Source organism: Callorhinus ursinus, unplaced genomic scaffold (genome assembly GCF_003265705.2).
Source record: "Callorhinus ursinus isolate GAN/ISIS: 27379988/994484 unplaced genomic scaffold, GSC_fseal_2.0 scaffold27, whole genome shotgun sequence".
Taxonomy (NCBI): Eukaryota; Metazoa; Chordata; class Mammalia; order Carnivora; family Otariidae; genus Callorhinus; species Callorhinus ursinus.
The window spans coordinates 18,706,279-18,731,765 of NW_027397089.1; the positions used below are offsets into that span (position 1 = coordinate 18,706,279).

At 39.6% G+C, this 25,487-nt stretch overlaps 1 protein-coding gene and 1 long non-coding RNA gene across 4 annotated transcripts in view; one reads left to right on the forward strand and one right to left on the reverse strand.

Annotated features, from left to right (window-relative positions):
- The first annotated feature begins 16,870 nt into the window (after positions 1–16,870).
- GUCY2C (guanylate cyclase 2C) overlaps positions 16,871–25,487 on the forward strand; it is a 71,941-nt gene continuing 63,324 nt past the window's right edge. The window contains exons 1-3 of one of the 3 annotated variants that reach the window (XM_073877945.1): positions 16,871–16,991; positions 23,280–23,392; positions 25,095–25,159. In XM_073877945.1, coding sequence (XP_073734046.1) covers positions 23,340–23,392; positions 25,095–25,159 — 118 coding nt within the window. In that variant the 5' untranslated portion in view covers positions 16,871–16,991; positions 23,280–23,339. The other 2 variants (XM_025879900.2, XM_073877944.1) reach the window with 2 other exon arrangements.
- The window catches only part of LOC112830175 (uncharacterized), a 48,992-nt gene continuing 40,553 nt past the window's right edge, over positions 17,049–25,487 (reverse strand). Inside the window, exon 4 of the long non-coding RNA XR_012373988.1 lies at positions 17,049–17,172. This is a non-coding gene — a long non-coding RNA (uncharacterized lncRNA). The remainder of the gene's footprint in view (positions 17,173–25,487) is intronic.

A 25,487-nucleotide genomic window follows, 5' to 3' on the forward strand; every position in this document is an offset into this window, starting at 1 on the left:
ATGAGCTTGACATCTTCCTGATACGGAAAGACTTTTCTAATGAGATCAAGGATGATATAACAAATGTGATATTTTGATATTGTATAATGAAATGTGTTAACATTTGAAAGATCTGCATAACTGTAAACAATATTTTCCAAAATAAACCAATGCATGATGCGTGAAAGATAGCCCAATAGATTTTAATATATCAGAGTATGAGAGTTCCTTGATATAGTTCCAGATTTCAAATTGCAACAAACATTTAAGAAACTACCACTTGTCAGGGGTGCCTGGGTGGCTCAGCTGGTTGAGTGTCCATCTCTTGGTTTCGGTTTAGGTCATGATCTCAGGGTCATGAGATGGAGCCCTGTGTTGGGCTCCATGCTCAGTGGAGAGTCTGCTTGAGACTCTCCCTCCCCACCTCCTACTTACGCTCTCTCTCTCTCAAATGAATAAATAAATCTTAAAAAAAAATAGAAAAGAAACTACCACTTGTTAAGTTTGAATATAGAAACAGACTATCTGCAAATATCTGAAAAGGCTATTAAAATACTCCTCCCATTTTTAGGTGTGTATCTATGTGAGGCCAGGTTTTCTTCATATGCGTCAATCAAAAACAACAAAAAGATTGAGTGCAGAAGTAGATACAAGAATCCAACTGTCTAAGACAAAATCAGAGAGAGAGAGACCAACCATAATAAACTTTTAACTATAGAAAACAAACAGAGGGCTGCTGGAGGGGAGGTAGGTGGGGGTATGGGGTAACTGGGTGATGGGTATTAAGGAGGGTACTTCATGTAAGGAGCAGTGGGTGTTATATGCAACTGACGAATCACTAAACTCTACCTCTGAAACTAGCAATACATTATATGTTAATTAATTGAATTTAAATAAATAAATAGAGTCGAATGCTGAACTGACTAAGCCACCCAGGCACCCCAAGAAATAAATTTCTGTTGTTTATAAAAAAAAAATTCCAGCTGTCTTCTATTAAAAGGAGGTTTGCAAAAAATGTAAAATAATGCCATAATTCCCATCAACTTTTTTTTCAATTATTTTTATTATTTATTTGTCAGAGAGAGAGAGCATAAGCAGGGGGAGCAGCAGGCAGAGGGAGAAGCAGGCTCCCTGCTAAGCAGGGAGCCTGATGCAGGACTGGATCCCAGGACCCCAGGATCATGACCTGAGCCGAAGGCAGATGCTTAACCGACTGAGCCACCTAGGCGTCCCAACTTTTTTTTTTTGGTTTTAGAAAATACAGTTTTTTCCATAAAAATATATATTGATGTTAACATGTAATGGGCTTAATGTTATTATTTATAATTAAATAACAAACTTGTTTATGTTTTCTTTTTTCTTTTTTAAATTTTATTTTAATTCTAGTATAATTAACATATAGTGTTATCTTAGTTTCAGGTATACAGTGTAATGATTCAGCAATTCTATACACTACTTAGCGCTCATCAAGATAAGTGTACTCTTGATCCCCTTTACCTATTTCACCCATCCCCCCATCCACCTCCCCTCTGGCAACCACCAGTTTGTTCTGGTGAATTTTGAATTTTGAATTTTGACTACATTGTTTGAGGAGATGGAGATACAGAAATGAGTAAGACGGCTTAATTCCTTGAATTAGTAGAATTAAATGGGGGAGGCAAATTTGTTTGCCTCTTTTGTTTGTTCTTTATATTTAGGAGTCTGTTTTTTGGTGTGTCTCATTTTTCTTTGCTTGTTTTGTTTCTTAAATTCCACATAGGTGGGGCTCCTGGGTGGCTCAGTCGGTTAAGTGTCCAACTCTTGGTTTCAGTTCAGGTCGTGATCTCAGGGTCATGAGATCGAGCCAGGCTGAGTCAGGCTCCATGCACAGCGCAGAGTCTGCCTGAGCTTCTCTCTCTCCCTCTCCCGCTGCCCCTTCCCCCTACTTCTAAAATAAATAAATAAATATTTTTAATTCCATATATGAGTGAAATCATATGGTATTTGTCCTTCTCTGACTTATTTCACTTAACATTTTACTCTCTAGATCCATCCATGTTGCTGCAAATGCCAAGATATCATTCTTTTTTATGGCTGAATAATATTCTATTATATATATTATTTACCACATCTTATTTATCCATTTATCTATCAATGGATGCTTTGGCTGCTTCCATAATTTGGCTAAATTCTTAATTCTTTCTAGGTTATTTGAGTTGGTCTAATTTCTTGTCCTGCAGCCAACTCCCAACCCCCAGTCTCTGTTAATAGGCACAGAGAAGAAAGAACTTTGCCTCTGGACTGTGGCAAAATCCATCTAAATTCTGGCTCTATCACTTAGCACACATGTGATCTTGGGCCCAGAGAGCTTCCTTCCTCCATAAAATAGAGATTAAAAAACTCTCCAAAATACGGTTGGGAAGTTAATTAAATAATGACTATAAAAAGGACCATTGGAGTAGCAAGCTCCCAGTAGGTGCTCAGTGAAAGGCAGATGTTAATCCTTATGCCATTTAAACTTCCTCCCTCTTATACTTTACTGACCCTTCCATGATTTTTCAGGCTCTTTTCTTCAAGCCCAGTAATTTCTATGTTAAATATAGATATGCTATTTGTTTTCTGCCTCACATACAGAAATCTTTTAAGTGAACAGATATCCGCAAAGGAGGTAAAGCCGGTTTGATGAAGTCCAACTCTGTCCCCTGTTTAGACCTCCATATTTTCATCCTTATCTTCTATTCATCTTTCCTGAGCTTCTAACCTAGGTCCTCAACCCTCTCCATCCTTCACCATGCTTTTCACATGTTCCATTTGGGGAATTTCTTGTTCTTCATCTGCGTATACCATTTCAGGAATCCTTCAACTTGAACAGGGAGAATTTGAAACTTGTATCTCAACTGCTGTCATCGGTGACTCCCTTTTTAAAGTTAAACTCAAGTTTCCATCAGCAGCACCACACACATTATATAGCAATAAATAACACCAAGAAGATTGATACCAGAAACTTGATCAACTTCCATTTTCTCATAATAAAATCCAAACCTCTTGCATCATTGTTACCATTCCTGCTAATTTCATGTTTATGTTGCAGTCGACCCTTAAAGCTTTCTCTCTAAAATTTTGCCAAGAATTCTCACTAGCTCCCACATTCCCATCATCAATGTGATTGTATTTTCTTTCCAGACAAATCTACAGCTTTGTACTTTGTTTTGTTGACTCAGCTTCTGCTTCTCTGGCAAACACCTTAAACACTCTCGCTTTATAGTTCACTGGGATGTTGTGGGCGCTAGCTGTAAATGGGCTTGGCTTCTTTCTCATGTCTATTTTACACCCTTACTTATCAGGGTCATTTAATCACTGTCTAGATCTCTGAGAATTTAAAAGCCTATAAAGATGTTTGAGACCTGAGAGAAAAGAATCTTGGCTCTGAAGTACAAAAATAAAATAAAATAACTGTAAAGTCAAAACTGATACTTTATATTTTATTCCAATAGCAAAACTATAAAAGGTCTTTCAAGTTTTAAAAGGAAAATGATACATGTGCAATGTGGTTCCGTTTAATACACTTGATATGTTGTGTCTTTGGGCAACCAATTTTTGCAATCTTGAAGGATTAAGAAGACTTTTTTATCCCCTTGATCTTCTTATCACTTTAAATCCAATCCTATTTCATCAGGCATTTGTTCATCCTTCAAATAATTTTGCCAAATTTTAAACATTTGACAAATTAATTTTTCCTCATATATAACATGAAAAGGAATATCTACCACTCTACATTTCGGAACTTCTGTTTCTTTCTTTCAAATAGATCCTGGCTCACTGTAAATATACTTCAGGCAATAAAGAAGTATATCTAAATAAATGTAGTGGATTTCCAAAAATTTGTTTTAGGGATAATTTCTAAACCACGTCTAGCCATATCATCATTTCTTGGATACAATTGAAATTTCTTCCCACTAACATTTTTTTCTAATATAGTAAAGCTGGCATATGCTTAAGTTTTTCAATTAACTTCAGTTAAATACAATTTTAATTGAAGTGAGAAAAGAAATACCTACTGTGCACAGAAGTGGCACAGAGGAAGGATGAATCAATTCTGCTATTTAGAGAACAGCATTTGGAATAACAATAACTAATAGATGTTGAGGACCGAGTGTGTGATAAGCACTTCCTAATGCCATTTTCTAATTTAATTAACCACAATTTTTACTTGTTGTTGCTCCCATGTTTCTAAAAATTGCTGGGCACATCTTGCATATTGTCCAGTAAGCCTACTTGTGCTGTGTATTGCTACAGGCCCACAGTGCATGAGGGCCCACGGCGGGTCCTGCCCTCTGGCAGGTGCAATTTGCTAATACACAGAAGTCCCTGTCTGGGTGCTGCCACAGCTCCAACAGGCCCTGACACAACCATGCAGGATCCTCAGAGTGCCAGAGCAGTGTGCCCACCTTTGACCAAGTGGGGAATAGCATCCCTCTCCGTTACGTGATGGAGTTTATTACGGGGCCGCTAGGAAATGACATCCGTGACTGAATATTCTAAGTGTCACATTGCTCTTTCTGTTTTTCATCCCAGGCCTTTTTTCTCCCCTGAACTAAAACATGCATTTATGGGCTGGTCTGGAAACAGATTTGAGTAATATGGCCACTAAGCTCTACGGTTCGATGATTGGCAGTGTCCCTGAGAATAAGTTACCTCCAATGTGGCTCTTCAACACCAGGTAAGTGGATATTGTTTCGGCAAACCCCATCAATCATCTGGCACATCGATCCATGGCCAAATTCCAACAAAGGTTGGAAGGTTGCCACTCAGGCTTATTGTGTAGAAGAGAGGTTGCCACTCAGGCTTATTGTGTAGAAGAGAAATTAAATTTATTTTAGAAATGAGAAAAACAAAGATCAGCAAATTTAGGTAATCTGCCCAAGTTCATATGCTTAGGAAATAGCCAAAACAAGATTCAAAATCCAGCTCCAAGTTTTGTGGATTTTGGGGGGTTTTGTTTAAGAATATCAAACTACTGGGCGCCTGGGTGGCTCAGTTGGTTAGGCAACTGCCTTCGGCTCAGGTCATGATCCTGGAGTCCCAGGATCGAGTCCCGCATCGGGCTCCCTGCTCAGCAGAGAGTCTGCTTCTCCCTCTGACCTCCCCCGTCTCATGTACTCTCTCTCTCTCTCATTCTCTCTCTCAAATAAATAAATAAATAAAAATCTTAAAAAAAAAAATCAAACTACTTCCTGGAACTCAGAGAAGCTCTTCTTTGCCTCAGATATACCATACTGTTCTTTAAATGCCTTTCCTGCCCTTCCAACCACCTGCTAAGGAGGCATCCATAAATAAAACCAGCAATCTCTGTTCATGAGTTTACACTTCAGGGAACTGATCACTGTCTTCTTTCCTTCTTTCCCAAGCTATTATTTTAACCCATATGACAATGAGGAAGTAATCCTTCAGCCACCCCAGGTAGGAAAAGCAAGAGTAATACTTGACTTCTCTATAGGGAAATACAGAGCTCCTTTTTCAGGACTGAAACATCGGCCCAACTAACCCCTCTTTGGCAGCTTAGGAAATGGACTGTGCCTTTTTTTGTCTGTTGTGTTTGAGGTAAGAGAAGACAAATCAAGCTATTTCTGGAACGTAGACAACATTGTTACAGCTGAGCCACACCACTGTGGACTCCAACACTGACTTCCTGTAGTATACAAACACAGCCACCTGGACGGAGGGGCTAACCCGAGAGTCACTAGGGAACTTAACAGATTTCTAACCACCCCTGGCAAGTGTATAACCATCACCTACTCCAGTCCTTCCTGAGCACAGAGGAATACTGTACAAAATGGGCTTGGGAAGGTGGGAGAGGAACGCACTGCTCAAGGCTTAAATGGAGTTTCTCTTAGAATGGGGAAGGGGTAAAACTCCAGGAAAGGACTATGATAAGGAAAAGAAACGAATTTGCAGCCTGACACATCTCAGGCACTGGTGCTAGCTTGGGATACATAGCCCTCGTCTGCGATAGTGATTCAGGGATCAGGAGGGTCACCCTTCCTTGTGATCTAGATAAGATTACTTTGAATCTCATTCCATACTAGTAGAAAGTCTAAAAATCCTCCCCAATATTTCGTTAAATCCTGACGTCTTGAGTTATCATGATCATCTCTGACTTCAGACTCCTGCATCTGCAAATCACATAGCCATCCTGTTTCCGTTCTTACCCTATCAGTCTGGATGCGTCCGAGCACCTTTCCGTAATTCCCACCAATATGGCACAGATTTGACTGAAGGTTTGGGAAGAGTTAACCAGTTGTTGTTTTTTTTTTTTTGAAGATTTTATTTATTTATTCGAGAGAGAGAGACACAGCGAGAGAGGGAACACAAGCAGGGGGAGTGGGAGAGGGAGAAGCAGGCTTCCCGCGGAGCAGGGAGCCCGATGCGGGGCTCGATCCCAGGACCCTGGGATCATGACCTGAGCCGACAGCAGACGCTTAACGACTGAGCCACCCAGGTGCCCCCAAGAGTTAACCGGTTTTATCAGTTTTACAGTCCCACTAGAATACAGTTCTCACAAAGGCAGACATTTGATCATGCGTGCAGTAGCTCCAATGCTGAAAACAATGAGAGAATGCTCAGTGAGTATCAGCTGTAGGGATAAAGTGAGGCATCTTTTCCTCAAGGAAAATACAAGCAACCCCTGTTTTTTTTATACATCTTTGTTCTTAAAAGTCTTCAGCCCCATTCCACTAGGCCTTTTTCACTGGCCATTTTTTTTTTCTCTATCACTTCCAGCCTCTCCGCAACCTTGCTAGCTCCTCTTTCCATCTCTCCTCCTTACTCCCTTCTTCCTGGATTGGCCCTGGGAAGTTCAGATTTTTCTCATTTTATTATATAAAACAATTTGTATTTCCTTATGCCGAATTCCCAAGGTTTACATATCCAAAACCACTTGAGTACTCAGCAAAACCTCATACTCTTTTTGCTACCTGAATCCTTCTGGCGTTATGTTATCCTATGTAAGACTGGAAAGTATTTGCTTTGCAGGGAAAAAAAAAATCAGTGAAGACAGGATTCATTTAAAAGTATATCTTTATACCTTAAATTTTTAATTTTATGTCAAAGCATATACATGTTCTCTTATTTGCCAATTGGTTGACGTTAGGCCAAGGGGTTTTCTTTGTGCAGGAGTCCCCCTGATCGGAGCTCTGAATCAGCTTTCTGAAGTAAACCAAACCCCTAGAGTATTTTCTATGATTTTCAGTGTTTGCTGTTTGCACACAATTGACAAATTCTCTAAAGGCAGATTATTTTTAGGTTTTTTATGTTATTCCAGTCTTTTATAGCAGTGTTTTATAGCAGTCTTCCCACAGCACTTTTCTTAGTAATTTGCCTTTAAGATTTCCAACATTTTTCATATGTATTCTTATCAGATTATATAACATTTAATTGAGGACATAGCGTCATAAGTAAATTTGGCAAATTTGGACACAAACACAAGGGACCCTTGGTAAGCAAAGAACTTCATTACAGGGAGCAGAAGTGCACATGACTGCTGGCTCCCAGCATCCGGTGTTTGTTTCAGTTTGAGTCTATTCAGTCATCAGTTAAGAAACATGTCACTGGGGCGCGTGGGTGGCTCAGTCGGTTAAGCATCTGCCTTCGGCTCAGGTCATGATCCCAGATCACGAGCCCCATAGCGGGCTGTCTGCTCGGCGGGGAGCCTGCTTCTCCCTCTGCCTGCCGCTTGCCTTGCTTGTGTGCTCTCTCTCTCTCTCTCTATCAAATCAATAAATAAAATCTTAAAAAAAAAAGGTATTACTGTTGCCATTTCTTCTCAATAAATTCAGATCAGAATTTCTAACTTTGTACTTCCTAAAAAAAATGTCGTGTTTTAGTTCCCTTAACTGGTAAAATTCCTTTTGAAAAACTCGTTGTTGCATCGCCACTGAGATCACAAGACAGAGGAAGCCTTGGGCTGCTGCGGAGACAGAGATGCAGGGCGCCTTCAGTCCCGAAGGTGACAAGGAGAACCTAGCAGGAAGCCTGCAAGAGAGACCCGAAGTGTTGCTAGAAGCAAAAGGGTGGCACTTGCAAGCAGCTTACTCAGTTACCCCTTCCCATATGGAGTAATTTCTCTTCTTTCCTCCTGTCTTTGAGAGGATTTGTGTCCTACTGAGGAGTGTCTTTAACTCTGCCAACTCCAGTGTTTTATTATTTGCTTTTGACCCTTGAAACTCTCCCAGCAAACCTGCCTCCCTTTAATTATGATCTACGTGCTGGTAGTTTTAGGATCCGGGAAGGGCTGTTATCTTGGGTCTTCCCATTTGGAAATCTTTTCCTGGCTACGTGCCCTAAGCAGAGGATTCCCAGAACTGCACGTAGCTTCTGTTTTCCTATCTGAATTGAAAGCACCCGGCAGTTTTCTACCTCATTTTCCCCACCACCACCACCACCCCCCCGACATGGCTTTCGTTCACATTTGCAATTTCCAGACCAAACGAACAAAAGCAAAAAGTCGACTCTCTCTCCTACAATAGGAAGTGGCAAGAGCAACAAAATAAGTTAGAAAACCTCTGCTTGAGTCCCAGCTTGGCTGCCAGATGTGCAACATATAAAACCATTACCTGTAGCAGAGGCTAATCAGCCTTGGGATGGCCATGTGCCTCTCTTGCAACCTGGTGTTCCAGTCTTCCTGACATCATTCCCCAGGGAACACCCACTCCTGACCCTCTGACCTCTATCAGTCACCCATCACCACCCACCCCACCCCATAAAATAATCCCAGCATCTTCCTTCTAAATCAAAGCTAAATTCTGTGAAGTCAGAGTATCCACCATCCTCCCTGCAGGAGACACCACGATTGAACCCGCCCTATTCCACATCAACCATCCCACCGGCATGGGCCTTTAGTGTCCCATCTTCTCCAGCATGTTTCATCCCCAGACTGATATGCCACAATCAACAAATGCCTCAGTATCTTTGATCTCTTCATGGGCTCTTCCGTATACCTCCTGGCTATGCTGGGATTAGGAGGAGCGATATCTTAGGGATGGGGTACACCCAGGTGCAAAGGCCCTGGTGATATTTTGTATCTTAAACTATAACGTAGGTACATGAGGGTTCATTTGATTATTCTTTTAATTTGTATATATTCATTTCAAACTATGCCTTTATATGAATTATCTACTTCATAATTTAACAATTTTTTAAAAAAACCAGCCTGTGTTTCTTTGAGGCAGACACCATCCAGCCATGATACTCTCCATCCCTTTTGGTCAACCCCTGTTGAGTGCTAAAGGAGCGGTTGTTCTCACTAATTTATTGTTACATGAATAGATCTTCCCATAATTCTACTCTTTCTGGTTACCACTCTATTTCTCTCCTCTGCTTCTAGTAAGAGAAGCATAACTTCCACTTGTTTTCAATAACTGAGTATAGGCTAAGTCAGGGGAACCAGAGAGTTACACCAGGCAATCACTGTCCTATCCCAGGAGGTCTGAAGACAGACTTCTCATAATCACTCACAGGATCTCTCTCAAGTCATGTCCTGAGCAAGTCCTGCAATGGGGGATGTAACTCCCAGTGGCAAGGTGTCATCAGCTGTGATGACTAGAGAACCAGTCAAATGACCTAAAGAATGGCTACACTTCAGATTTTATAAAAGAAGATTTCTTTATAAAAAGAAATATTTGGAAGGCATCACTTTGATTGATTGAATTTATCAGCAAACACATATTATATTTGGTGACTTTTACAATGTAAATAGTGTTACCTCTGGGGAAAAGTTATACTGCTAGTTAACGCTGACTTTTCAAAACTTTAAGTTTTTTCCCTGACTTGATTGAGGTATAATTAACAAATAAAAATTGTATGTATTTAAGATTTCCAACTTGATGTTTTGATATATGTATACATTTTGAAGTAAGCACCACAATCAAGCTAGTTAACATATCCATCACCACACATAATTACCATTTTCTTTCGTGTGTGTGTGTGTGTGTGTGTGTGTGTGTGTGTGTGTGTGTGGTGAAAACACTTAAAAATTTATCCTCTTAGCACATTTCAAGTATACAATACAATATTATTAACTATAGTTACATTGCTATACATTAGATCTTCAAGACTTGTTCATGTCCCATTACTGGAACTTTGTATTCCCTGACCAAGAGCTCTCCTCATTTCCCTCTTCCCTCAGTCCCTGGCAGATACCATTCTACTCTCTACTTCTATGAGTTTGACTCTTTTAGATTCCACATATAAGTGAGTTCATGTATTTGTCTTTCTGTGTCTCTCTTATTTCATTCAACATAATGTCCTCTAAGTTCCTCCACACTGTTGCAAATGGCAGGATTTCCTTCTTTCTCATGGCTGAATAATATTCCATCGTGTGGAATATCTATCCATATCTGTACATATATAGACACACACATTTTATACATTTATTTATATATAAATATATAATGCAATTATATGTTATAATTATTATAATATAATATATATTTAACTCATTTTACTTATCCATCCATGCATTTGATGGATGGTTTTTGGAGATGATGTGAGGTAAGGGTCCAATTTCATTCTTTGCATGTAGAAATCCAGTTTTCCCAACACCACTTATTTGAAGACATATCCTTTCCCCATTGTATGCTCTTGGCACCCTTGCCAATGACCAATTGATTATAGTGTGTGAATTTATTTCTGGGTTGTCTGTTCTGTCCCATTGGTCTATAAATATGGTTTTATGCCAGTACCACACTGTTTTGATTACTATGACTTTGTAATATATTTTTAATTCAGGATGTATGCCTCCAGTTTTGTTCTTTCTCAAGATTTCTTTAGCTATTCAGAGTCTTCTGTGGTTTCATACAAATTTTAGGATTGTTTTTCCATTTCTTTAAAGAATGCCAGTGGGATTTTGGTAGGGATTGCATTTGCATTGAATCTGTAGATCACGTTGGGTAGTATGGACTTTTTAACAATATTAATTCTTTTAATTCATGAACATGGGTTGTCTTTCCATTTACCTGTGTCTCTGTAATTTCCTTCATCAATATTTTATAATTTCAGTGTACAAATCTTTTACCTCTTGATGTTTATTCCTAAGTATTTCATTCTTTTGGTTGTTATTATGAGTGCGGTTCTTTCTTAATTTTCTTTTCAGATAATTTCTTGTTTGTATATAAAAATGCAACGGATTTTTGTATGTTGATTTTGAATTCTGCAGCTTTACTGAATTTATCTCTTGGTTCTAATGTTTGGTTTGTTTTTTGAGTCTTTAGAGTTTTCTAGAAATACGGTCATGTCATCTACAAACAGATCATTTTACTTCTTCTTTTCTGATTTGGATGCTGTGTAATAATAAATAATAATACACACACACACACACACACACATACACACACACACACAGATAGATTGATAGATCTTTACCCCCTGGTTTCTGACACAGAGCTCCTAAATCCTTTGGAATTTCCTGGGTGGTAAGAGTGGCTTTTGTTCTAATGAGGCAATTCTTTGTGGGCTTCTGAATAGCTTCAGGATGGGGGCTGATCACCAGACAGACCAAGCAAAGCCATGATTAGAAGCTTGGAACTTTTTTTCCCCAATCCCCATCCTCTGGGAAGGGGAGAGGGACTAGAGATTGAGGAAATGCACTCGCACTGAACCTTCTATAAAAATCCCCAAAGTACAGTGTTAGGAGAGTGCTTGTGTTGGTAAATAGATCTACATGCCAACAGGGTGGTGCAACCCAACTCCATGGGTACAGGAGCTTTTGCACTCAGGACACTTCCAGACCTCTCCTATGTATCTCTTCATCTGGCTGTTCATCTACATCCTTTATCACATTCTCTGTTATATAATAAATCAGTAAATGTGTTTCCTTGAGTACTATGAGTCATTCTAGCAAGTTACCAAACCCAAAGGAAGGGTTGTGAGAACCCCAATTTATAGATAGTTGGTCAGGATTACAAATGACATCTTGGAGCTTATGATTGGTATCTAAAGATGGGGTAGCAGTCTTGCTGGGCTGAGCTCTTAAGCTGTGGAATCTAGTGCTATCTCCAGGTAGATAGTGCCAGAATTGAGTTAAATTTTAGGTCACCCATCTGATATCAGAGGATTGCTTGATGTGTGGAAAACCTACACATCTGGTGTCAGAATATGGGTGTAGTGTGAGAGTAAAGGAGAAACAGAAGGGAGTTTTTCTTTAATAGATGCCTTTTCTTTCTTTTTCTTGCCTAATTGCTCTGGCTAGGACTTCCAGTGCTATTTTGAAAAGAAGTGGCAAGAGTGGGCATCCTTGCCTTGTACCAGATCTGCAAGGGAAAAGTTTCAGGTTTTCCCTATTAATTATTTTAGCTGTGAGATTTTCATAGATGGCCTTTATTGTGCTGAGGTAAGTTTCCTTTATACCTATTTTATTGAGAATTTTAATCATGGACTTTTTTTTAAGTAAACTCTACACCCAGTGTGGGACTATGGAGCTGTGGGGCTCGAATTCAGGACCCCGAGATCAAGAGTCACATGTTCTATTGACTGAGCCACCCAGGAGCCCTAAGAATTGTAATCATGAATCAATGGACATTGTCATATGCTTTTTCTAAATCTAGTGAGATGATCATGTTTTTTTTTTCCTTTCGTTTGGTAATATGGTATATCACATTGATTTGAATATATTGAACTATCCCTGCATCTCAGAGATAAATTTCACTTGATCATGGTGTATGATCCTTTCACTGTGCTATTGAATTCAGTTTGCTAGTATTTTATTGAGGATTTTTCATCTGTGTTCATCAGGAATGTTGGCCTGTAATTTTCTTTTCTGATCTCTTTATCTGGTTTTGGTATTAGGATGATGCTGACTTCGTAAAATGAGTTTGGAAGTGTTCCCTCTTTTTCTGTACTTGAAAGAGTTTAAGAAGGATTGGTATTCTCCTTTGAATACTTGGTGGAATTTATGCATGAAAACACCTGGTCCTGGACTTCTTTGTTGAGGTTTTCAATTACTGATTCAATCTCCTTATTTGTTATTTGTTTCAGGCTTTTCATTTTTTCTTCATTCAGTTTTGGTAGGTTGTATGTTTCTAGAAATTTATGCAACTCTTCTAGTTTACCCAGTTTATTAGTGTTTACAATTGCTTATAATTGTCCCTTCTGATCCTCTTTATTTCTGAGACATCCATTGTAATGTCCACTCTTTCACTTCTTATTTTATTTGAGTTTTCTTTTTCCCTTAGTTAAGGGTTTGTCTTTTCAAAAAACCAATTTTTGATAAAACAAAAAGTTTTGTCTTTTCAAAAAACCAATTATTAGTTTTGTTGATTTATTTTCTATTCCCTATTTAACTTATTTCTCCTCTAATCTTTATTACTTCTTTCTGTCTGCTAAATTTGGGTTTAGTTTTTTCTTCTAGTTTCTTGATGTATAAAATTAGATTGTTTATTTGAGATCTTTCTTAATGTAAATGTTTATTGTTATAAATTCCCCCCTTAACACTCCTTCTACTCCATCCCATAAGTTTTGGTATGGGTTTGCTTTTCTTTTTTATTTGTCTCAAGATACTCTTTAAATTCTCTTTTGATTTCCACTTTTACCCAAGAGTTGTTTAAGAGTGTGTTGTTCCATTTCCACAGATTCATGAATTTTCCTTTATTTATTTATTTATTTATTTATTTATTTTTAATTTTTTTGCCATTATTGACATCTAGTTTTATTCCACTGTAGTCAGAAAAAATTCTTGGAATAGATTTAATCTTCTTGAAATTGTTAAGACTTGTTTTCTGATGTAACATTGATATATCCTAGAAAATGGACCTTGTGCACTTGAGAAACATATATATTCTTTGCTATTGGATGGAAAGTTCTGTATATGTCTGTTAGATCTATGTGATCTGTAGTATTGTTCAAATCAGCTGTTTTTTCACTGATTTTTTTTTGTCTTGGTATTCTACCCATTATTGTAAGTGGAATATTGAAGTCTTTTACTGTTATTATATTGTTGTCAATTTGTCAATTGTCAAATTTTTCCTTCAGATGTGTTGGTATTTGCTGTATATAGGTAAGTGCTCATGTGTTGAGTGCATATATGTTTATAATTGTCATATTTCCCTGTTGAATTGACCCTTTTATCATTATATAATGTCCTTCTTTGTGTAATTTGTTTGATGTAAGTATAGCCCCCTTCTTTTTCTTGGTTACCATTTGCATGGAATATCTTTTCCTATTTCTTCACTTTCAGCCTATCTGTGTCTTTAAATCTAAAGTGAATCTCTTGTACATAGCGTATTGATGAGTATTGGTGGGGTTTTTTGATCTGTTCAGCCAGCCACTCCATGCCTTTTGATTGGTGAGTTTAATGTATTTACATTTAAAGTAATTATTAAGAGAGGGAGGCAAACCTTAAGAGACTCTTAACTATTAAGAATAAACTGAGGGTGGCTGGAGGGGAGGTGGCTGGGGGATGGGCCAAATGGGTGATGGTCATTAAGGAGGACACCTGTTGTCATGAGTACTGGGTGTTATATGTAAGCTAATCACTAAATTCTACTTCTTCAACCAATATTATACTATATATTAACTAATTAGAATTTAAATAAAAACCTGAAACAAACAAAATAAAGAAAGAAGGTAATTACTGATATGAGAGGATTTTTTATTGCCATTTTGTTCATTGTTTTCTGTTGTTTTGCTCCTGTTTTCTACCTCTCTTCCACTCTCTTTTCTTCTTTGCTATTTGATGATTTTTTGTAGTGATTTGCTTTTATTTATTTTTCTTTTTTTGTATTTATTAACTTTAATTGCATACAAAATCTTATACTTTTACTCTCCTATCCCTACATTTTGTGTTCTTGTCATCAGAGTGCTTCTTTTTATATCATGAACTCATTAAAAACAGACAGTTCTGTCAGCCGAGGTCAGCATTGGTGAAGACTGCAAGCATCCTTGACACCAAAACTACAGCAGCAAGTTCTGCTAGCCTTCTCCTGCTCTCTTTCTACCCCCACAGAGGAAGTCCTGGCCAATGAGATCCCTCTTGGTGCTGGGGTGTGGGGTGTAGGCACCGAGGCACTGGGGAGGTTGGTGCAGTGGCTCCAGTCCAAGGAGGGTGTACCAGCAGCTCCTTCTCAAAGGAGACCCAACAGCATGTACCCCAGGCAGCTCTGTCAGCTGGAGTTAGTGTCAGCAAAGACTGTAGAGGTCCTCGGTGGCAAAAACTGCAGGTTTTCACACCAGTGGTAAGGGCTGCTGGTGTCCTCTTGCTCTCCTTTCCCTGCAGTGAGAGGTCATGGCCAAGGGGATCCCTCTTGGTATGGAGCAGTGCCAGACTGGAGGATGGAATGACACACATATAATGTTTATAGTTTTCTTATGCGACCATCTTGGTTTTTGTGTTCCACTGGGTTGCCAAAGCTTCTTCATTGTACTCCAAAGATCTCCCAGAGCTATTTTCATCAGTGGGCAGTTGTTAATTTGTTTTCGTGGAGGGATGAAAGCTGGGGCTTCCTAGCCCTCCATCTGTTGACGTCACTTGCTTTAAGTTTAAAACATAAATTTTGCCTTACATCAAGTCAGTGATGTAAACAATGACATTATTTGGTCAATCATATTACATCTCTGACTATATTTCCAAACCTCCATTTAGATCCAGGTCCCCTTCCCCAAACTCCAGGCTACTCCCACATCGGCACGGGTTCCTTAAAATCAGCATGTCCAAAAACAGAAGTCATGATCTTCTTCCTTAAACCTGCTCCTCTTCCAGAATCCTAGAGCTTAGTAAACAGCTTTCCCATCTACCCAACTGGACTTATCAGGGCCACTCTTGACTCCTTCCTCTTTCTAATGCCCCAAATCCAAAAAATATCAAGTCCCATCTATTTTACCTCTTAGATATCTCTTGAACCCATCCCCACTGCCACTGCCCTCATCCAGGCTTCCTTTACCTCTCATTTGGACCACAGAAACACTGTCCTAATTTGTTCCATGTCCCCACTCTCTCTAGGTCATTTTTTTCCATAGCGGACTAAGAGGTCTTTACAAAATTCTTCTGATCATGTTACTTTCTTGACCTTTAGTGTGAAGTTCCAAACACTTAATGGCTTATAGGAAACCCTGTGGCCTACCCCTGTCTACTCCACTGAGAGCCTTTATTGCCACTAGACTCCTAGCTCTCTCTACTCCAACCATGCTGTGTTTCTTTCAGTTCCTCAAACATCCATATCACTTCCCACTTCTGGGCCTTTATACACACTGTCCCGCTGCCTCCCATATGCTCCCTCTCTTTCCATTCAGTTAACTCCTGTTCATCCTTCAGGGTTTAGCTTAAAGGACACTTTCTCAGGGAAAGTTCCTTGACTTTCTAGAATAGATTTTTAATCTGCCATGTGCCCCACAGCACTCTGCACTTTTTTTCACAGCTGAGTTTATTCATAATTATTTACTTAATGTGTGTCTTTGCCACCAGAATGCATGTTCCATAAAGACATTAATATATCCACACCACCTATAGTTGTGTACCTTGCTAATGCCCAGAACCTAGTCAAGTCTCAATAAATAGTTGCTGACCAGGTGATTGAGACACAGTTCTTCCTAGTTAAGGATTCGGTTCCTGTGTGCAGTTATAACCTAAACGCCAATAGTCCATGATATTTGTGCTTTCCTTAAGTCCTTTGACCTTTATTTTTCATTTTACAAATCTTTTTATGTATGTACTCTACTTTTCTCTTCCCCTTTTTCCTCTTCCCAGTGATGTGTCACAAACTGATGTATTTTTATTGGGTGAGGCCCAGGTAATCTCGCTGTTTATAACTCTGGCCTTTCTGTGAGCAAACACAAAATGAACTTTGGTTTATCTCCTATCATAATGTAGCTGCTAATTGCTGGTAGGCAGGCTGTATTCCATGGTCCACGTGACCAGTGGGGCATGACCAGAAAGGAGCGTGGGGAAGAGTGGACCAAAGGACCCAGCTAGCGGCTGCCCAGCTGGAGTTCCTGCCTCCGTAAAGGCACAGAGTAAAACAAGTGAGCACAGGGAGTATGGTTCTGAGGTAAGCAAGGTCACGAAGATGACACTATTGGGCTTAGCTTTGTGGTCGCTGCTCCTCTGTCCAGGGCTTACGTTCTGGACCTCCCAGATCAGTCAGAACTGCAACAATGGCAGCTACGAGATCAGCGTCCTGATGATGAACAACTCAGCCTTCCCAGAGTCCTTGGATAACTTGAAAGAAGCTGTGAATGAGGGAGTGGAAATAGTGAGACAGCGTCTGCTTAATGCTGGTAAGAATATAGTCACAGGGTCCACCTCCTCCCTGTTATCGCCTCTGGGGTCAAAGGATTGCTTAGCCAAGACCTTCCATTTGCCCGATCACCCACTCTCCTCTAAGGGCTTCTCTGACAACCCCTTTCTATTTCAAGGCAGTAGGTCCTCAAAGAGAAGGATTTAAGTCCTACCACAATGTGCTCCATCATAATTCACCCTGGCCCCAACCCAGGGAATGCCAGATGTTCACAGCAGTGAACTGCCCCAGACAAAACTAGATTGATGGCTCAGTTTCAAGGAGGCAGCATGTTCCTTTCTGCAGCTGCTCAGAGGCAGTATTTGGTCTGCGCCTGAGATTTTTCAGGGTTACCAATCAAGAAGATGAATTAGGAGAGTTAAGTTCATACAGATGCTGACTTTTTTCTGGGATTTTTCATCTATCTGTTCACTTTTTACATCTCTGTTGGCTAATTTTTTCAAGATTTTATTTATTTATTTGTCAGAGAGAGAGAGAGAGGGAGAGCACAAGGCAGAGGGGGAGCGGCAGGCAGAGGGGGAAGCAGACTCGCCGCTGGGCAGGGAGCCCGATGCGGGGTTCGATCCCAGGACCCTGAGATCACGACCTGAGCTGAAGGCAGACCCTTAACTGACTGAGCCACGCAGGTGTCCCTCTGTTGGCTATTATTATAAGATATAATCAAATAAGTTTGCAACCAAATTCAGTGTTGCAGTTTTTTATTGAATCTATTAATTATTACAATAAACTTTATAACTTTAGATAAAATATATAAAGAGAAAAAAATCACACCTGATCATTTTCAGCCACCTGGATATTTCCAGTGTCTGTTTACATGCCTCTCAGTTTCTTGTTTTTAAGAACATGGTTGGGATCACTATGGTATAGAAACAATTTTCTATCCTTCTGATTTTACTTCACATTATTCTGCAATTGACTTTCCTATAGCTGCATAATCTTCATGTGAATCTTCACATCACGTGAGTGGATATATACTATTCCTCGGAGTAGATGTCTTCCCAAGCCATCTAATTATTCCCTGCTGTATGATTTCCTATTGTTTTTAAATTTTCATGATTATTTTAAAATACTACAATAAGCATTTTCATATATACATATACATCTATTTATATGTATATATACACATACATATGTATAATGTTTTTTTTCCATTCTTGAGACTAGATAGCCAAAAGTATAATTACTGAGTCAATGACTATATCATACATCTTAATGTTTGTTTATGGTTCTAAAGAGGGTATGTCTTAATTTTCTGTATTTAAAATTCTGTGGTAATCAGCTCTTTTCTAGTGCCTAAGCTGCATGGTTTCATCAGGCTCAAGCTCTCCTTGCCATGTGGCTAGCACAAGGTGTATGCTATATGTTATTCGGGTACCTCTGCCAATGACTGTACATAGTGAATGGAAGGTATTTAGCCTCATGCTATACATTTCTGTTTCTAGATTAGATGTGTGTGTTCTAAGAAGTTGTCATAAATAAAATTTGAATAACCACTAAAAATACAATAAAATTCTATGGTAATAATAGCAAGAGGTATCATACATCACATTTGTGTAATAACTTTCTGCTGTGCAATATACATTTCTCTCAACCTTGCCTGAGACCAATTCAGATGTAAATAGATGGGTCTGATCTAGAACTATAGTGGAACTATAAGGTCACTTCATAAAATCTCCTTATTTACCAAGACTGTGGCATCATGGAAAGAACATTTGATTTTGAAATCTAAGGATGTGGATTGGAGTCACTGTCCCACGGCTTTCTCTCTTTGTGACCCTGGGTGAGCAATTTCCCTTAGTTTCTCTGAGCCTTGGTTTCCTTGTTTATTGAGTACCTGTCATGTCTTAGGTAAGATATATATTCTCTTGAGTCATCACAGCTCTGTAAGATTGGCATTATTGACACAGTTTCACAGTGGAGGTTTAATAACTTTGCTGAAGTCATACAGGTTGCCTATTTGGAAATGAGATTCCAACTCATAACTGTTTGGTTCCAAAGAGCGCATCGTATTGCCACTGTAAGATCTTTACCCACCATGAACTAACTTTCTCATTAAAATAAGGCAGTGTTTAAGTTCTGTGTTTAGAAGCAGAGACTTGGAATCAGATCTTGGTTCATATTCCAGCTTTTTATCCAACGATTTATCACCAGTGACCTGGAACAAATTAAGTTTTCTGAGCCTCAATCCCCTTACCTTATAAAATCACAATAAAGAGTAGTTACCTCGTGTGGATATGGTATGAATCAAATGAGGCAATTCATATGAAGTACCTCATACACAGACTGAAACATAGTGAGAACTCGAAGACTGGTTGTTTCATTGTTGTCACTGTTGTGTTTTTGTTGAGGATGTTGTGTCATTGCTGTGGTGCTGTTACTTGAACAAGTTACCAGGTTATAAAATAAACAGGGGAGCATAGTGGTAAGATCTGATCTCTGGACTCATATAACCTGAATTTGAATTCCTGATCCATCTGTCACTAGTAATTATAAACGCTTTATTGGGTTGTTTCTTCTAAGTTCCGCTGATCTCATTTACAAAATAGAGTTAGGCATGGTGAGGTGGTCGAGCAGATTAAATGAGTGGAGAATTTTGTGGGGGGTGAAAGAATAAAGAATGATGCCCAGATTTTTGCATGTGGTGATGCATTTTGTTAGATGGGTGTTCGTGCATAGGAAACTCAAGAAGTGCAGGTTGTGATGGAAAGAAAGGTTCATGTTCTAAACATAGCGAGCATTATTATTTGGGGGAAATTCTAAGACAATATACTTGAGGACTAAATTGAAGAATATTAAGAGTCCAAATGTGGCTGATGTCCAAATGGAAGAAAATGATATTTTTTCCTAGTACTTAGGAAACCTCTATCGGTTTTGAAGACTAGGTAGGATTTGGTGGAAAGCATGAAAAAAGAGATTCCTTCAACCTAAGGACATCAGTTTCTCAAGGATGTATGTTCCATGGCTCAGCATGGAACATACATACCCTCCAATGATTTCCAAATGATCTCATGTGCTGGGGGGGGGGACCCTTTCCTAGATTCCAGCACCTATGTTCCAATCCACTTTGGTCCAACCCCATCCTCAAAGCCCTAGGTAGGAGAGAAAGGACTCTGAGATTACTTATATTCTATAGCATTCCACGCATCCTCCCAGGACTGAGGTATCCTGGTGAGGTAGAGGTGCAGGCAGAATAAAGATGAGAAACTGCACTTGGGGGAACTGTTTATTTTAAAAGTTAAGCTTTGATTTGAAGTCATTACATGGTCTGAAAATTTTTCAGTATTTTCTTGAGAAATCACTTGGGATTTGGGAAGATAAAAGGGAACAGATCATCATCTTTCTCTGCCCAATTAAAAAACAAAAGCAAAAACAGTTCACAGAACCATAAAATGTTGAGAGGCAGCAGCATACTACGTATGTTCTACAGAAGTGGCTCTCAAACTTTTTTGTCTCAAGACCTCTTTACTCTTAAAAATATTTGCAGGCTCTGTAGAGTTCTGCTTATATAGTTATATTTACCGACATTTACATTTATATTTATAGTAAATTTATAATAAATATATTTTACATTTTACATTTACATTTATAGTAAATATATTTACTATATTGGAAATTAAGACTGAGAAATGTTTTAAATATTTGCTTATTGATTCATTTAAAATAATTACAAACGCTTTGTTCACATAAATAAAATTTCTTATTAAAGAAAACCTATATTTCTCAAGCCAAAAAATAAAAATAGGTGGGGAAAATGGTATCCATTTATATTTTTGTACATCTTCAATGTCAGGCTTCATAGAAAATGGCTGGATTCTCATATCTCCTTCTGCATTTAATCTGTTGCAATAATACAATTAATATTATGTAGCCTCTCAAAACTCTACTATATGCTCATGAGAGGAGAGTGGAAAAAACAATGTCTTAATATACTTAGGATAGCTTTGACCTCCTAGCCCTCCTGAAAGAGTCTCGATGTACCTCTGGAGTCCATGGCCCACACTTTGCGAACTGCTGTTCTACAGCGTATCAGATTCTAGAATCAGACGGTCCTAGGTTCAAAACCCCAGCTGTGTAACCCTAAGCAAGTTAATCTACCTCTCTAGACCTCCATTTTCCCACTTTTAAATTAGGAAGATGAGCTATTAATTAACCTCATAGGATTCAGGGGAGACTTAAGGTTTGAAATAATGCATGCGAAAATCCAGAGCCCAATGCTAGGCATATAGTAACAGAGACCATCCAATTCTGTTCTAGCTATAAATGGATGAGGACCTGGGGCCCCAAAGATGAAGTAACTTGCCTGAGGTCACACTCAATAGACGTTGGCTCCCCTTCTTCTAGCTCCTGTGCAGGATTTATACTTGGGTTTTGCTGTGCCCGTCTGCCACGGGCTGCCTGGACCATTGGATTTTTAAGCGGGTCATCTTCAGTGCCCCTCATGGTGGCAGGAGGGAGCAGAGCCCTCATATGAGGCGAGGAGGAAGAGCTATCCTAGACATTAACGGCTGGGGGTGTGGCCATCTTCCCAAAGCCCTGTTTTCATAATGTGACTGTGTCCTGGTCTCCACTCCACCCCCTGACTCTTGCTGCCTTCTAAGACCCATCTCCAGCACTATTTTCCACTGGTCCCCATCTGCACTCTCTTTTTCTTCTGAGCCCCCCCATAGCCTCACTCATACTATCCTCCTGGCTTTATATACCCTACATTCACCCTATTGCTATGAGAATTAAATAACAAAAGGGGAGTATAGAGCGTTTGGTATTAGGGCTGGCACATGGCTACATTCAGTGTTAATTGCTGTTAAATCCATCACCGGCCCCACCTCTTCTATTAATTTTCTCTGACTGGTCTTATTGCATTGACCTCTCCTATTTGACTAGACCTACTGCCAACTCTTATTAGATCTCTTACTGAACAAAGTATCAGAATAAGTGTTCTTGAATCAACCCTCCCTCCCCCAAAAAAGGCAAGGGGTAAAATGCTCCCTAGTCAATAGACACATCTCTGAGGTGACTATAGAAATACAGAGACTGTTTTATTCTCTGTCTTGAAAAACATTCTTATTTGGACGTTCAGAAGAACAACAACTTCTGTTGTTGATGTGCTTTACTTTTTTAAAGGCATTAAAATTATTACATTTGACAATTATGGTTTTAATCCCATTTTATCTATGAAGGCACCAAGTTAGAGAAATTCAAATGGCTTGTGCAAGAACCCACAGAAAGTCACTCATCCTGCAACCAGCAGTGTGACTAGCAGTTGAGTTTCCAGACTTCCTGTGTAAGGGCTTGGCCAAATGAAGGATGCCTCTGCTTAGGAATCAAACATCTGTCCTGAATATTTTTTATTGGAAGGAAACAAAATGGAAGAGAAAGAGCTTGGTCAAATGGTTGTGCTGTCTTTTTATTCCCTTCCAAGAAATAGTATCTAGCAATACCCAGGGATATCATCCTCAATGCTCTTGCCCTTATCTGATCCATTATCCAAAGACCCTAGACCCTGATGGACACAGTTCACTTTGGCTCTGGGGGCCAACCACAGAGGTACCAGTGTGCACATTGGCAGCAAACAGAATCAGCACCTCGGGAATGTGAAAGAACAGATATCATACTGTCTCTATGTTTGCTTTCCTAAAACTCTCCAGACAGTAGAAGAAACTTGCTGGGACTACAAGCGTGAAAGAGGAAGGCCATGGACAGAATGCAAATGTCGTAAACCTGGATTGTGGGATGGTTGCCCAAATATATATACTTACTAAAAAGCATTGAATTGTACACTTAAAATGGGTGATATTTATGGAGGGTAAATTATACCTCAATAAAGCTGTTGAGAGAGACAAGTAGACAGAAACAAGAGACAGAGACAGAGAGAAGAAAGAAGTGATGGGGAGTAATATAAGAACTCAGAACTCAAATATTCGTAGGCCTGAAGATGAATATCCATTTTTTTCCCAGGATCAACTGGCAAAAAGTAAACCTCATGGCTACACACTACTGAAAAATAACACATTTTCTCTTTCCCCTCATTTCTGGAAACAGGCATAAATGTGACTGTGAATGCTTCCTTTATCTATTCGGATAGTGTGATTTATAAGTCAAATGACTGCCGGAGTAGCACCTGTGAAGGCCTCGACCTACTCAGGACAATTTCAGTAAGTAAAGGCTTTTGTAGGTAGAGCTCACACTTAGCACAGCAAGATCACAGTGTGAAACTTGAAGACCTGTCCATGACCATCTCGTATGTCACCTGTAGTCACATAGCTGAATGTTTTGCAGAGAGGGTAATCTGACTTCAGCCCCATATATTTCCCAAGTGATGAGGGCCTTCTGGGAATCCAGGAAAGTGAGCAGAACCCTCTATGTTCTATTTGTACACTTTCAATGTTATGGAGGGGAATTCTTTTGTTTTAAATCGTCTTCAAAACTTTTTTTTAAATATTTTTATTTTTTATTATTTTTAAAAGATTTATTTATTTTATTATTTTTTTATTATGTTATGTTAGTCACCATACAGCACATCATTAGTTTTTGATGTAGCATCCCATGACTTCAAAACGTTTTCTTCAAAACTTTTAAAAATTTAAATGTTGGCATTAACTGGTTTTCTTTTGTGTCCCTCAGGAAGTACCTGAGGTATTCTAAAGCCCTACACCAGAGGTCTCTGTTTCAAGTCGTCACCCTATATGGGGCCACAGGTTAATGGCTTCAGGGCTGAATCTGAAACCTAACTTTTAAAGTAGTAACTGTAATGTTAAAGGATAGAAATGGGAAGGGAGAGCTTCTTGCCTACTCCCTCCTCCCAACTCCCAACCCCAGTCAGGGCTTTCTGGAGTGAAAGAATGTTCCAAGCTCTCTAGAGGCAGGTGGATGTGCAAGAAGCCTTTTTACCACAGAAATCCAAGAAAAGGCTCTCCCAGAAGCAGAATTCTAGGTGTAGAACCACAACTTGAAAGCCTTAATCAATAACATCACCCGGACCAGACAGGTTGGCTCATGTCAGGAAGAGTGACTGATTACTGCAGTCATTCTCAGTCTTGGGCGGGCCAAGAGCGAGTAAGGGGAGTTTAACAGACTCTACTTTATGATGCCAGGAGCGTGTGCTTCGTCCCTCCACCTCTACAGACAGAGGTATACCCTGGTTTTCTAAAGCCAGAGACGGGATGTTCCTAATCACGTTCTTTTTGAGAAACAGTATGAGACACCATCTATAATCACCTGGCCGGTCACATTGCACTTTGTTCCCTTTAGCCCTGTTTTGTAGCTCTCCTTAAAACTGCAACTTGCCCTCTTCCCCCAAAGCACCTCCAAGTCTAGTCTCCCCACAGTTTGGCCCACAGGTGTTGCTCACATCACAGTCTGTCAGTCCTTCCCCCACTCTCCATCCTCCTTTTGACAAAGAATCCAAGTTCACCTTCAGCAGAATCTCCTTCTCTCCGCCCGCAGCATCGTCACTTTCTCAGACTTCTTTACCCCTTAGTGCCCCTTGCCCAGCCCAAGGAACATGTTTTGCTCCTTTCTTGAGAGGCCCGCCTTCAAACTTTCTGGGGCCCTTTTCCCTTGCCACTTCTTTCCTGTCCATTTATTCATTGTTTTCATTTTTTTTAAATTTTTTAAAGCTTCTATTTATTTGAGAGAGAGAGTGAGTGAGAGAGAGAAGGAGTAGGGGGAGAGGGAGAAGCAGGCCCCCCACTGAGCAGGGAGCTCGCTATGGGACTTGATCCCAGGACCCTGGGATCATGACCTGAGCCGAAGGCAGACGCTTAACCGACTGAGCCACCCAGGCGCCCCCATTGTTTTCATTTTAGAGATTCATATTTCTTTCTTTCTTTCTTTCTTTCTTTCTTTTTCCTACAGAACAACAAACAAATGGGCTGTGTCCTCATGGGGCCCTCGTGTACATACTCCACCTTCCAGATGTAGTAAGTAATTTGGTTTGTTGTTGCTTTAATGCCACCGTAAGTTGAAGTCAGGGCATGATACCACTATTTAAATGATTTATCAAATAGCAGTCTAGTCAAGGTAACCCAGCCAGAGGTGTTGGGGCCCTTGTATTTTGCTACTTCTCCATAAGTGTCATTCTCTTATCCAGGTAGCTCGACCTTTGCTTACCGTGGGGTGAATGACCATAGCTGTTCAGGGGTTACTAACATCTGAGCCTGAGAGGCAACACGGAATAGGTAAAAAGTTAGAGTCCTGGCAGGAGACAGAAGACAATGAACTTGGGTAATCTGAGGAGTTTAATAAAGG